Consider the following 13,589-nt stretch of genomic DNA (forward strand, 5'->3'; position numbering starts at 1 on the left):
AAAGTAAAATACTACAAAAAGATATATGTAAAACTATAACAATTCTTCTTCTTACCCTACGGAGATTAGCAGTCATAATGGTTATTTTTATTTTTAAATTTGCTGCTGTTAACAAATCAATCGATCTGCATTAAGACCAATCACGTAGATTCTTCAACCAAGAATTCTGCCTTTGGCCAACAGATTTTCTTCCTTGAATCTTTCCCTGTACTGTCTCAAAATTTCATATTTTGGTGTCCTCATCACGTGGCCACTCCAGTTTTCTGGTTTGTATAGTGGTGATTAGTTCTGTTTCTTTACCAACCATCTACAGTACTTCTTTATTTGTAAGTCTATTATCCCATGATATTTTTAATACTCTACGGTATATCCAGAGCTCGAAAGTCTAGATTCTTATTAAATTGCATTTTTTTAAGTACAAGCCTCAGCTACATCTAATAATATTAGAAATATATAACATCGAATGATATGTAGTCTGATTTCCAAATTAAGATTTCTGCACGTTAGGAGTGGCTTTATTCGTGTAAATGCTGATCTAGCAATCTCTATTCGCCTGTTCATTTCTTCATTATGATCATTGGTTCCATTGATCAAAGTACTGATATTTTCTATTTGTTCTATTATTTTACCGTTTATTGTTACTATGTGGTGTGTATGTTGTGGTCTTTTAATTATATAGCGATTATAGTAATTCCCATCTCAGTACTATTCATAATTAAGCTTTTGATTAGATATTATAGTTATTTTATGCTTTTTGCAATGATCACAGTGTTATCTGCATATCGTATCGTATTAAACGTGTTTTTATGCATTTTTTCAGAATGTAAGTTAAACAAAAGTGGCGAGTAAACGCATCCCTGTCTAATTCCTCTACAGATCTTTATTTCTTCCGACTGATGCCCATCAATTTGTACTATTCGACTTTGGTTCCAATATAATGTTTGGACTATCTTTATGATTTTACTGTCAATGTGTTTATTAATAAGTAATAATATTAGTTTTTCATGTTTTACTCTATCGAAAGCTTTTTCGTAGTCAACAAAGCACGTAGTCAAAGTATAGGTCAACGTTCAACGATCACGACATCCATGTTGATGGAAAATAGTTCACCTCGAGTACCCATTCCATTTCGGAACCCGAACTGCGTCTCACTAATCTCCTCCCTTTAACTTTGCATAGATTATCTTTTATGTATAAGCAGCACTTTAAAGTGTGACTCATGAGATTATAATAATCTATATCTGGTAGAATCTTATTCTTAATTCTCAGACCAGACAAGTTTAAAAGGTATAGAAAATTATTTTAGTTCTATAATAAGTGCAACTGTAACATTTTTCTTTCATATTTTTTTTTAACCAAGATATTGTGGAAATCATCACCAATCGATGTATTAAAAATATTTACATCGTACAACTTTATCTTGACCCAATTGTTGTAGGTTCAATAAAAAAAAAACAAGACTTGATTATCTCGGACTTTTATTTAGCAAAAACTAGTTCACATACAAAAAGCAAAAACACATAGAAAAATTGACAATATTCTCAAAAGAAAATAATCATAAATCGAACTAAATATTAGTTAAATTAATTTTCTGAACATTGCCTTTATTTACAACAACTAACTATACAAGATATTTGATACTTCACAAAACTTACGTAGATTTCATGTTACGGATTTTGAACATTAAACAATTCAATTATCTTTATCTTGGGATATATTCATCCTAAAATTAGTTTATCTCTTAAGCTTATATACACATGTAAAAACTTAAAAGCCATATTAGCACAAAAGCTTCATAATTTTTTGTCGCTGAGAACTGTGCCACTTAATATTGACAATAATTTAAAACGATTTTTTTGACTTCATATTTCCACGCGGAACTACGATCCTCTGAAGTTTGAAGTACAAAATTGCATCTAAAGAGAATTTTTTTTCACTGCCATGTTGCTTATTGTGCGGTCCAATATCATTTGTTTCGTAACCATGACAGTTTTTACGACCTATTCATATTTTACCCTCAACTTTGCTCTGAATAATTAGGCTAGTTCTCGATCTTTGTAATGACTCATATGGCTGGTGCAGAAAATTTTGTGAACTCGTCAGTAACACCGCATTTCCAAGGCTTCTATTTTATTCATAGTATCAGTTTTAAGCGTCCATGTCTCACGTTTGTAAATAATAATAGAGTGTTCGTAATCGCGTTTGAACCGAGAGGTTTCTATTTGTAATGATAGGTATCTATTTGCGAAATGTTACCTGCCATTTTTATCTCCGTCATTATCTCTTCATCAAATATCTAAAGATTGATACGAACTCAATGTTGCAACCGATGATGCGTATCCTATGTTGTGTATCATCTCACCTGTGGTCTATAAAAATCATAGATGTTTTAGAAGAAGACGATTTTATAAATTAATAATACTTTTCTGTCGAACACTGTCGAACAATGTCGATTCATCGGCTCTCGAAGTTTTTGAAAAACTAAGAAATGAAGCTGAGGCTATTTATGATAACATATGTTTGCTAAACCTTGCGTATATTTATTCTTTTTATTATTGTTGTGCTAAAAATCAATTATAAGAAAGGTTGGACTTCCAAAGAGATATTTTAGAAGTGTATTATTTTCGAAATAACCGTTTATGAGTTCACTCAATTTACTGGTATCCTTATATATGTAATTCTTCATAATCCTTAAAATTCTCTTTTAATTCTTGATTTTTAAGTATTTAACTACTTGCTTTACTATTCATCACACTCTCCCGTTTACCATTTTAGTTTTACTAGTGAGGAAAATAAGTACTTGAGTTATAGTAACCACCGGATTGTCTTTCTTGTTGCACCTTTAACGAAGTTATGAGGCAAAATATTGATTAGGAGCACTAGAAATCGAGTTGCTCACAAACTACATCAGCAAACTCGGAAGGATTTTTTTAGTTAAATATATAGTACAAAAATATTTAAATCGTTTTCAAAATCCATAACATAAAACTACATCATCTACTCAGTAATAAGAATTTTAAAATTAATTGAAACCTCTTACCAATCATTTTAAGTATGAAAAATACATTATGTTGTTTAAATATTTCCTCTTTTTACTCTTCTCTATTATCTCAGACTTTAATATTTTTCTCATTTTCTTCGCTTATCGCCTAGATAAAATATTACTAGAGCAGATTCCTGATTACGTGCGTTAGAGAAGACGGGAACCTTCTCTACGTCACTGTACACCGAAAAAGATTACATTCGAGAATTAAAGACTTTCACGATAATTCGATCAACTTACTGCTTTCGAGAACATTCGTCCCCATTATATAAGCCAGTAGGGGCGGGCTTTGAGATTAGTATTGGCGATTCTACGTATCAATGTGATTTTTTCTAAGCGACAATTATTAGTGTAATTAGTAATTGCCATATTTGTAATTGTGTGATATTTGTAATTTGTAAGTGAGTTTTTGAATTAAATAAACTAAGTTAAACCAAGTTGTGCTTTACTTATTCTTTAAACGCGCAGAAAAGTTGTTACATTTTATTTTAAACATCTAATTTTAACTTTGAGAATACTGAAATATCAATTGCTTTCGCAATTTGGTCATTTAAATATACAAACTACACTAAACATATAGACCAATTACTTAATTTATATTTAATTTTTTTGATAGTATTATTTCTGCTCTTGTATTGTAATGTTTTAACATCTTTTTGTACGTTTATAAAGGTCAGTGGATTATGCACTATAAGGTATAAGTTCCTCTACTTTTTTTCTCAATGTTTGTGTTGCGGTCACACTATAACATGTTTTGACCTATATTGGGGCGTATCAGAAAATGATAGATAACTGATAAACTAAAAGGCAAAAAGGATAATTAAACATGATACGTAGACCCTGTTTACCATGGGTCCACAAGTCCCATTAATGATTTTATTAGGGAATTTATAAGATCTATATTTCTTTCTTGTGTCATATTTCTATATTAAAAAGATACTAAAATCTAATATGCATTTTTTAGAGCATAGAAGCCTTGTTTTGAAAAAAGATACATGTTGATCCCTGATCAACAATAGGACTGTTTAAAATTTCAGCACTAAGAGTGATCAATAGATGATGACACCTGAATAAGTCTGAAAGAGAAGAGTGAAATAAAAGGAAACTTAGTTATCCTATTTTTTTATACGTTTTTTACGGTTTGTTAAATAATATATATTTACATAATGGGTATATGATTGGCATAAAAGGTAAAAACAAATTTGGAAATACCTATTTCTTATCGGTTATCGAGATCTATATTCGTATTATAAGACATTTTTACAGTCTATGTACAACAATTTGAAACTATTTAGAAACTACCTTTAGAAAGAACTATCCTGAATTTAAACAAATCATCCAAAAATATTTTTAAGGCAGTTTATCACAAAAAGCAATCCGTTTGGACATTTTTAAAAGTTTAAAAATTTGTGCAAGATTTTACTGGTCTCTTTGTATTTTTTTTAAATAACTACAAAAATAAATATAAGAATTCTTATATCTAAGCATATCACATAAATTTATACAATTTATATACAATAAGTTGTGAACATTCACCGGGGGTTTAAAAATATTTGTTAATATGTATATGTTTTTAACGATAAGTTTCCACAACTTGTTCAGGGGCTTCTGTATTTTGGGGAATTTACGATTATATTTACAAAATTTAGCGAGAAAAGAAAGTTTGTGTTTATTTTGAGTTGTACAAAAATAACTTTTTTAGTTATTAGATCAGAGTACTTGTAATGCTATCAAAATATATGTATTTTTTGTAATGCTTAACCTCTAAGGATATTTGCCTTTTTTTTACTCTATATTCTATATTGTAAGAGTAAACAAACATAAGATAAATTTTTAAAGCGTCTTTAAAATTAACCCATCAACGCCATTCAGTGAATGTGGAGATTTTCGTGGCTAAAATATCTTAAAACTTTGTTACAGAACCATTACAAATGCATTCTATAAGAACGTACAAAGATAAGTGAGAAGAAAAATTATCAGTAAAATAAGTAGGACTTTTCCCATCAAACTTACATGTTTGGTGTTTAAAAAGAACTGTTACGAGTAATATGCTGTAGGCACCAGACCACTTCTTTCATAATAGGTATTCAATCTACATTGGGAGCTCTGTAGATAAAGCCCCTTGTTTCTTGAATACTCGAAGGACCAGAATAAACCAAATCAGTAACAATAAATTAACGATGGACTCATAGCAGGACCTAAAACGAAACTACTTCCAAAAATGATATTTAGCAGACTAAGAAACAAGACGTTTGACCAATGTGTGCTTCCAGTCATGAATTTCGGTGCCGAAACACTTTCTTTAACCCAGATCATAGCAACCAAGTTCAGAATAGCTCGAAGAAGAATGCCGCTGGCTACTTGGACTGACTCTCAGAGACAGGGTTAGAAACGAAGAAATAAAAAGGACTGGCGTCACAGATGTCATAGAGTGCATCGCATGGCTGACGTGGAACATTTCGAGAATTAATGAAGGGCGGTGGAACCAAAAAATTATAGTGTAGAGCCCACGATCAGATGTAGACCACCTACACGTTGGACAGACAACGTTAAAAGAATCGCTGGGAATTGGCTGCAGTAAGCTCAAGACCGACAAAACTGGAAGAAAATATGGGAGGACTATGTTTCGTTTCTCTATAAAAAAAGGAAGAGTTAGCAGTCACTACATCAAGACTAAAATGAATATTAATATGTTTACAGAGAGCATAGTGAAAATAGAATTTCGGCAATGATTATCCCGAGCTCAAAGAAGAACGCTCAAGAAAATAAGGAAACAGAGTGATGATAATAGTAAGTTCATCATACTAATATACATATTAATAGAAACTTTTAACGACTTCTCAAGGGAAACCCATGCGACACCAGCTTTAGACGAACTGTGTCTACCAGAAGTAGTTACAATGATATAATTCTGAAAAAGTCGTTGCTTACCCTACAAAATTTCTGATATGGATGTCAATACAGCAGTGACCTTCAAGAACTACATATATGGAACAAATTGTGTCCGATAATGAAATAGGATCCATAAAAAAAATTCTAACAAACTTACATTCTAACATCGTAACGTGTGCTGGATAATCTTGCAGAAATAGAAGCAGGGATCTGAAGGTGACATTAGTCCGTCTTAATAAATAAAAACTCCAGATGAAATATGTAGATAGAATAATCAACCCAATGGAATAACGTCATTCAATTCATTCGAAGGGTCAAGGATAGAGCAGGATGTGAAGGAAAAAAAAATGATAATGATTTTTTCAAGATCTGTTCGTCAAAGGAGAATAAAGTATTTTCTAAACCAAATTTATTTTCAAATGCTGATGAAATGCTATAAAGTTGTAATTTATATCCTAATATTATTTAAACATTTATCTTCACCATAATAGTGCTGATTTTCTTTATTGCACAGTCAAATATAACCGATGTCAATATAATACCACAAATCCAAGGCGTATTCAGGCGAAAAATTCATCTTAAGATTATATTCTTGTAGAATACACACAAACTTTATCATCTCACGAAAATGGAGCGTCAGTTAGTATGTCTTGGGGGATGTGTCTATATACAGCGCTGTCATATTTCGACTAAAATCTAAAATTTCACATACTTTCTGGAATTGTATGCCCATGATATGAAAATAAATTACTGATTAAAGTCTTTATGTAGAAGGGCGGATGGCACTACTTTAAAGAACTCTTTTATGAAAAATGTACACATCTTTTTCCTAAAAATACACTTTTAAGTTACTAGAAGAAAGAGCTGAGTTTTTGGTGATTTTTAAAAATTATTTATTAACCTTTGTATAACATTTTTATAAGAAATAATTAATCTTAATTTTCCCATGTTAAAATTGTTTATATATAATTTTTGACACTTTTAACTTATTTATTGTTAACACTAAATCACTGATATATAATTTTTATTAAATATTCACAACATTCATTTACATTTGTACTGTTTTTACAAATATCAAAGGTAAACATATTTAGACGACTTGCGTAAAGCATACCATAACTAAAAGGACAATTTGTTTCTTAGTAAAACAGTTTATTTTTCAAGAACTTCCAACAACCATCGTAAGCAATTGGGTCCTCTATGTCCGTATTGACACAATTTTCATTCATGTCAGTGGCGCTTTGCGTAAAATGCATGATATGGCATTGACGACATAACTTGAATGAATAAAAAAATTTTTCACTTGCAGAATTAGATATAAAACGCCAAAATAGTATAAAAATACACTGTCTTGAAAAAGATTTTTTTTTAAGTCATAAATTCTAGAAGTATGTATATTGCCTGACGTAGTAAATGCAATATTTTTTGGTAATGAACTGGGTTCATCTAATGCAATAAAAGATTAAAGTTTATATAAATTTGACAAGAAACCTAGTAGCTATTTTAATTGCTATTGTTTGAAAGTTTGTCGTTTAGCATGAGCTTCATTTTTAATACTGTCTACAAAACATTCCTTTTCAATGGCTCGTGTACAATGACGCAATAATTTTCACTAAAGGGAATTTGAGAGGGAAAGACTAATAGGGATGCGAGAGACTCTTAGGGAAATGCTTAATAGGGTTGGAATGCATCTACTGTAATGGCATGTTGGAATATTTGGACGAAAGGACATACATACCAATGTCGTAGAGGTTCAGGAGAGTTCGCAGAACCAGTGACTGTGAAGAACACCCATTAAGACTTTTATGCCTCTCTTTAACACCAATAGATTACATGACAATCAATATATGACTGGCCACTATAGGACAACTACACATCACGCATCATTTTGCCGTTAACCGAAAGACACAAAAAAGTAAGCCTGTAGTGGTGCAAATAGCCGAGTGGTACCAGTAATAAAACCGGCTCTTATTCAGCAATCTGTTTGTGGCTCAACGATAATCGAAGACTGATAAGCTGAAAAAGCAAAGAAGGACAAAAACTTGAATTACGCGTGAAACGTGAGACACCAACTTACCAGAAGACTTATACTTTAGGATTGGATAACACAAGTAGGTCCAGTCTAGTTTCTATAAAGAAACATAAACGTCCAAAATAAACATAAAAATAGTACAAAAAAGTAGAAGGTAAGACACTTCAGGGCACTTTGATCTTTGACCTCCGCGGCTTGAACCGTACGCGTATCCGCTTTGCGCATATAATTATTTTATCCTACTTCGCGCATATAATTAGTTTTCACCATCATATTGTGCAATGTCCTTTTTTTTAAATAATATTTTAATAATAATGTCTACAATAAAGCATCTGGGAACAAGGTAAAATGTCGTATTTGCGAGAACTTAAAAACCCTATTTTCCAGCAAGCTTGTAAGCCCGATACTGCAGTTATCATTTTATTGTTTTTTCGTCAGGCTAACGTCACCTTGCTTCCATAGCCAGCAAGATCTTTCTTCCATTAAACATAGGTGATATATGTTAAGCAGATTGCTTGCTCCTTTGATGAATTTGCAGCACCTTCGGAATCCGATTTAGAATGCTTGGACCTCAGGAAGACATCGATCATCTCATTCGAGTAGAGGAGAAGCTCTTACTTAATAGGTACTGAATTGACAGCTAAGGTTATGGACTATTTTAATTGTCATGAGACTTTAAATCGTTTTTAAACTATATGTATCCAGTTTATTACCAAAAAATTATTAAAATATATTTTTAAGTTTACTGAGTATTGTCTTTTCAATATCAGGCATTATATTTATATACTATAATAAAATAAAAAATTTGCAATATGTTAATTTAGATAGTTAATATGATACTGGCAAATAAATTTTGTAAACATTTAAAAAACGATTGAGTATCTTGAACAAAACTTTATACAGAAATCTTTTTAAGGCATTTCTGTAAGTGTCATTTTTTATTTTTTAATGATTTACTTTAACATTTAGACAACTAAATTACTTCTAATAAAATATCACTAGAGATCAATAATTACATTTACCTAATAACAACTTAATTATTAAATATATAGTGAATTCAAGACAAAAAACGCAAAAAAGTGGAAGGACTGTATTAAAATGAAGCTGTGTTTACACCATAAAAGTGAAAGACAATAGAAGTGTTGAAGAGAAGGTAACTTAAGGTACAGAGGCATTCAATTGAAAATCCAAAAGAGATCCAAGAATTTCAATTACACCTCAACATCTAACATAGGATGCCTTTCACCATAATCAATAATTTTAATTTTAAATTTTCTCATTGTATACCTATAATTACAAAAAGTTAAATATCGAAAACAGTTGTTACTAGAGTAAAAAATACTGCATAATACATATAGGTATCAACCTTAATAAAAACTTGATCAAATCATTAAAAAATAAAGACAATTTTAGTATCTTTGATGATTATATTATTTAAATTTACTTCAATTGGTTATTGAAGAGAAAGTGTTTGGTAAGACAGGCCCGGGAAGACGACGTATCTCCTGGCTTCATAACTTAAGAACTTGGTTCAGTATGACAGGCACGTTTCGAGTAGCTGCAAACAAAATCGAAATTGTTGTGATGATCGCTAATATCCGAAACGGACAAGCATCACAAGAATAATCAGATATTATTTAAAAGTGCGAAATTGCTGAAGGGAATAAAGTTGTTTATGGTTTTCATTTTAGTTCTGAGTAATATAAATATTAACATACTTGATGTTAATATAAATATTAACACCGAACATATATTAGAAAATGAATTTTTCCAGACGTAAGGAAATAAAATCAAACCTATAGGTTTAATAAGGTGAATATTTCTCTGGTAATATCGTAGATCTAAATAAAACGCTTAAGGATAATTAAAAACAAAGGCATTGTTACTGTAATCATCTAATTTACAGCAGACTACGATTTGAAATCAAACCTAAAATATTGAGAATAAATGTAATTTAAAATAGAGCCAATTCAGTGGAGTTGAACAATAAAATAAAATACAACGTATTTAATTAAAAAATATGTAACTTTACGTAAACAAAACCAATTTTCGTCTCCCCATTAAAAAATTTATTGCCCACAATGGAATTTTCTTCATAAACTTCATTGACTTGGGCGCTGTGTACTATATATATTTTTTACATTACAATTTGTTGTATTTTGTTAAATAATTTTTTAGTTTAATAGTTGGATTGGAAGTCAAACAAAAAATTTTCAACCAAAAACGCAGCTGTTTCATAAACTTTTTGTAAAATTATTTTCACAGCACTATTACATACAACCACACCTCTCAACTACCATCCCTGGTAGAGAACCGTACACCACATTAAGATGTTGGTCAAAGTACAACATGGAAATACTGCCTAGCTTCCTAGGTGTGCAACATGGAGGTAAGCTCACAGGTTTCGCGATTTGCTTTAGATGCGTGTGAGCATACCTCTGCAACGTTACATAAGGGCATTCTCCTGAGCACATGTAGGCATCGTAGCGCTTGGGAGCGATTATGAAGTCCAAGCCGATGGCCTCGAAGTCGACCATTAGTGGATAGCGGCAGCAGATGGTCTCGTTGGATTCGTCGTCACAATTCAGACCGATGTTACGGCGGACTCGATGTTTGGCTTCTATGGTGGAAATTTCAACAAAAGGTGTCTGAAACGAAAAGAAAATTATTAAAGCATAAACTATAAAATAAAAGCTGTAGATTATTAGGTATAAATTATAAGATCAGTGTAAAGGGTCTTAATAGAGCTAACACGTAAATCCCTTAAGCTAGACTAGCAAATAATATAATCATAAAATTCAAGGAGGCATAACTATAACAGAATAAACTTTGATCAAATAAAAGGCAGATATCGAGTTTTATTAATTTAATCTTGCCCAAGTACTTTCGCTCCCTAGAGCATCTTCTTCAGGGGCATTTCGTCAATTGCGGCCTATCCAACAAGGACAAAATGTTATAAACATAAAATTAAACATCACACTACACTACTCAAGGACAAACACTTGGCGAAGCTACATTATGTATGGAAACCGGAGACAGAATCTCTGTCTCCGGTTTCCATACATAATCTAGTTATATTTTATTGATAATTTAATATTTAGTCTAATTTTGACAGGTCTGTCAGAAGTAAACAACGTATGCTTTGGTGATACGTTATCAGGTGGCATTGTGAGGAAATATAATGATTTATTTAATTATTTTAATATAATTTAATTTGTTTAAAATATAAATAATAAATAAATATTAAAATTACTTTTTTTATTTTAAAAATATTTCAATTTTAAAAATATAGAAAACAAGGCGCTATATGGCGCTGGTCTACTATACCGCTTACTGAACCACTTTTTTTCTATTTATTTCTTGTAACGCTTCGTTGGGTTATGTATTCTTCTTTATATTTCTGACTATTTGTTATTTTTTACTTTTGTCTTATTTTTACCTACTTTTGTGATACATTACGTCGTTCTTCATTATTGTTTTTGTGAATTCTTTTTATTCCTATGTGTACAGCAGCTGCTTCATTTATAATTTTCTTTTCTAATTATCAATAATTATGTTCCATTAAAATTTAATAAACTTTATTTAAAGTATTTTTTAAAGCTATTAATTCATTGATATAGTAAATATTTCGACTTTCGACTAAAGTAGCAAGTCAAGAAAGCATAATAAACAAATATAGCAATTTATAGTTACTATTTGTAATATCAGTGTGGGAAATAGTTCATTGTCACACGTGCCTCTAATCATCTGACATATCAGAAGTCATACACTTAGAAATAGAATAATTACATTTTACTAGAGATTAGAATTATTATAGTCTCATTTTGATGGCTAGGGTGATTTCTATTTTAATTATCTAGCAAAATGTTTCGTTGAATAACTTATCTTGAATTAATATATTACAAAGATCAAATTTTAATTTTGGTCTTTAAATAAAATTGGTCTTTAAATTTGTCTAATAAGACACATAAAAAAGTGATATAAAAAATTTAATTTTAAAAAAATAACCAAAAACCCAATATGTATTACATACATAATAAACAAAATATGGATTTCAATAACAAGATAAACAAACTTGCATGAAAAGACTGGAGAAAAAAAAAACAAACAAAAAGTCACATTCACATGAAATGTCCAGAGGAAATCGACGTTAATTTAATTACATCAATAACAACTAAGATGGTTGTGAATAGATGTAGATTTTTAACTGAAAAAGTTTTCTGTATAAGAAATTTTTCACGCGTAATTTACCCAATGTCTTGCCGTACTGCCGTACATGCCGTCTGCCGTACGATTCATATGTCGGTGTGATACAGCCATGTATTATAGTCTAAGGGCCTGTACACATGAAGGCGTTAGATGCCGCGTTGAGCGCACGTTACAACAAAATGGAGTGACAGAGCACGTCGACAGTCAGTACAGTTATGGAGTTAGCATGTAATTGGTCGTTACACCGTAGATTCAGAGCAAGGCAAAGACGACAAAGAATATTATGCGTGCACCCTTTAATTAATGGTATATTGACCATGGGTTCTTTTGTGACTCTATAGTCTGTATAGAAATTACCCTTCAAATTTTGTTTAACGATTTCCGACTGAGTCTAACATTTTTGATGAACTGTTAACTTTATTAAAATAATGCTTATCGCCATGTGAAAGGGTTGGGATTTCACCTGAAGAACAACTGGTTATAAAAATCCTCCTCCTAAGTACCTTCTCTGTTGAGGTTGGCGATCAATATGGCAAATTTCTCTCTATTCTGGGCTTGATAAATTAATTCATTTCCTTTTGTGTGGTTCCAATCTCTGATGTGATAAAAATAAGGTATTTATTTATATTAACTTTTTATATAATCAAGTTTCTTTAAATTTACAGGATTTCATTTATATGCATTCATATTATATATCAAATGAATGTATATACTTAAGAAAAATTACATTATTTAGAATAATTATTTGGAAATGTCTGAGAATGCAGAGGAAGTTTAGATGTCGTATGTGTAACTGACTTAAAAATATACGTGATGGCATTTTATGTGTAAAAATCTGTTATGTGTTATTTTTACCAGCAAATATGTCCACCAGATTTTATCAAGCCGATTTTTTTTTAATTCTATTCCTGTACTCGTCATATTCCATGTCCCAAATATATGTTCCCTTTTTCACTTCATCAATGAACATTTTACTATCTAAATCTTTTATTGTAGACTTTTCAACAAGGCGCAGCTATGTCAACTGGTTAAAAGCGCGGGCTTGACTGTGAACATAACATGTGTACGGTCACATGCCACTTCTAGTAACTAGAAGGTGCTAGAAGCGTGCTGAAGTATATTCTACGAGCGCCACGTTTTGACGACGTTGATTCTAAACGCGCCTTTGCATGTGAACGATACCATTTGCTCATTGGTACTTGCAACGCGGAGTTAGCAAACGCGGCGTCTCATGTGTACAGGTTCTAAGTAGAGATTCGTTCAGAATTTTAAACTACTACTTTAGCCTTTTTGTCTTCTGGCCAGGGTTTAAACCATCGATTCTCTAGTGCATTAAGAGTTAGAGTAAATTAACTTAGAAATCTGTATGATGTGGGGATAATAGGGACAATTTTGTCATCGTCTCGTATATTT

At 31.2% G+C, this 13,589-nt stretch overlaps 1 protein-coding gene across 1 annotated transcript in view; it reads right to left on the bottom strand.

Moving 5' to 3' along the window:
• Positions 1-2,394: 2,394 nt before the first annotated feature.
• Positions 2,395-13,589, bottom strand: part of myo (growth/differentiation factor myoglianin) — a 105,808-nt gene continuing 94,613 nt past the window's right edge. Inside the window, exon 3 of the mRNA XM_072527164.1 lies at positions 2,395-10,615. Within this exon, the coding sequence (XP_072383265.1) occupies positions 10,238-10,615 (378 nt within the window). The 3' untranslated portion in view covers positions 2,395-10,237. The remainder of the gene's footprint in view (positions 10,616-13,589) is intronic.

This window comes from Diabrotica undecimpunctata, chromosome 3, assembly GCF_040954645.1.
Source record: "Diabrotica undecimpunctata isolate CICGRU chromosome 3, icDiaUnde3, whole genome shotgun sequence".
NCBI lineage: Eukaryota > Metazoa > Arthropoda > Insecta > Coleoptera > Chrysomelidae > Diabrotica > Diabrotica undecimpunctata.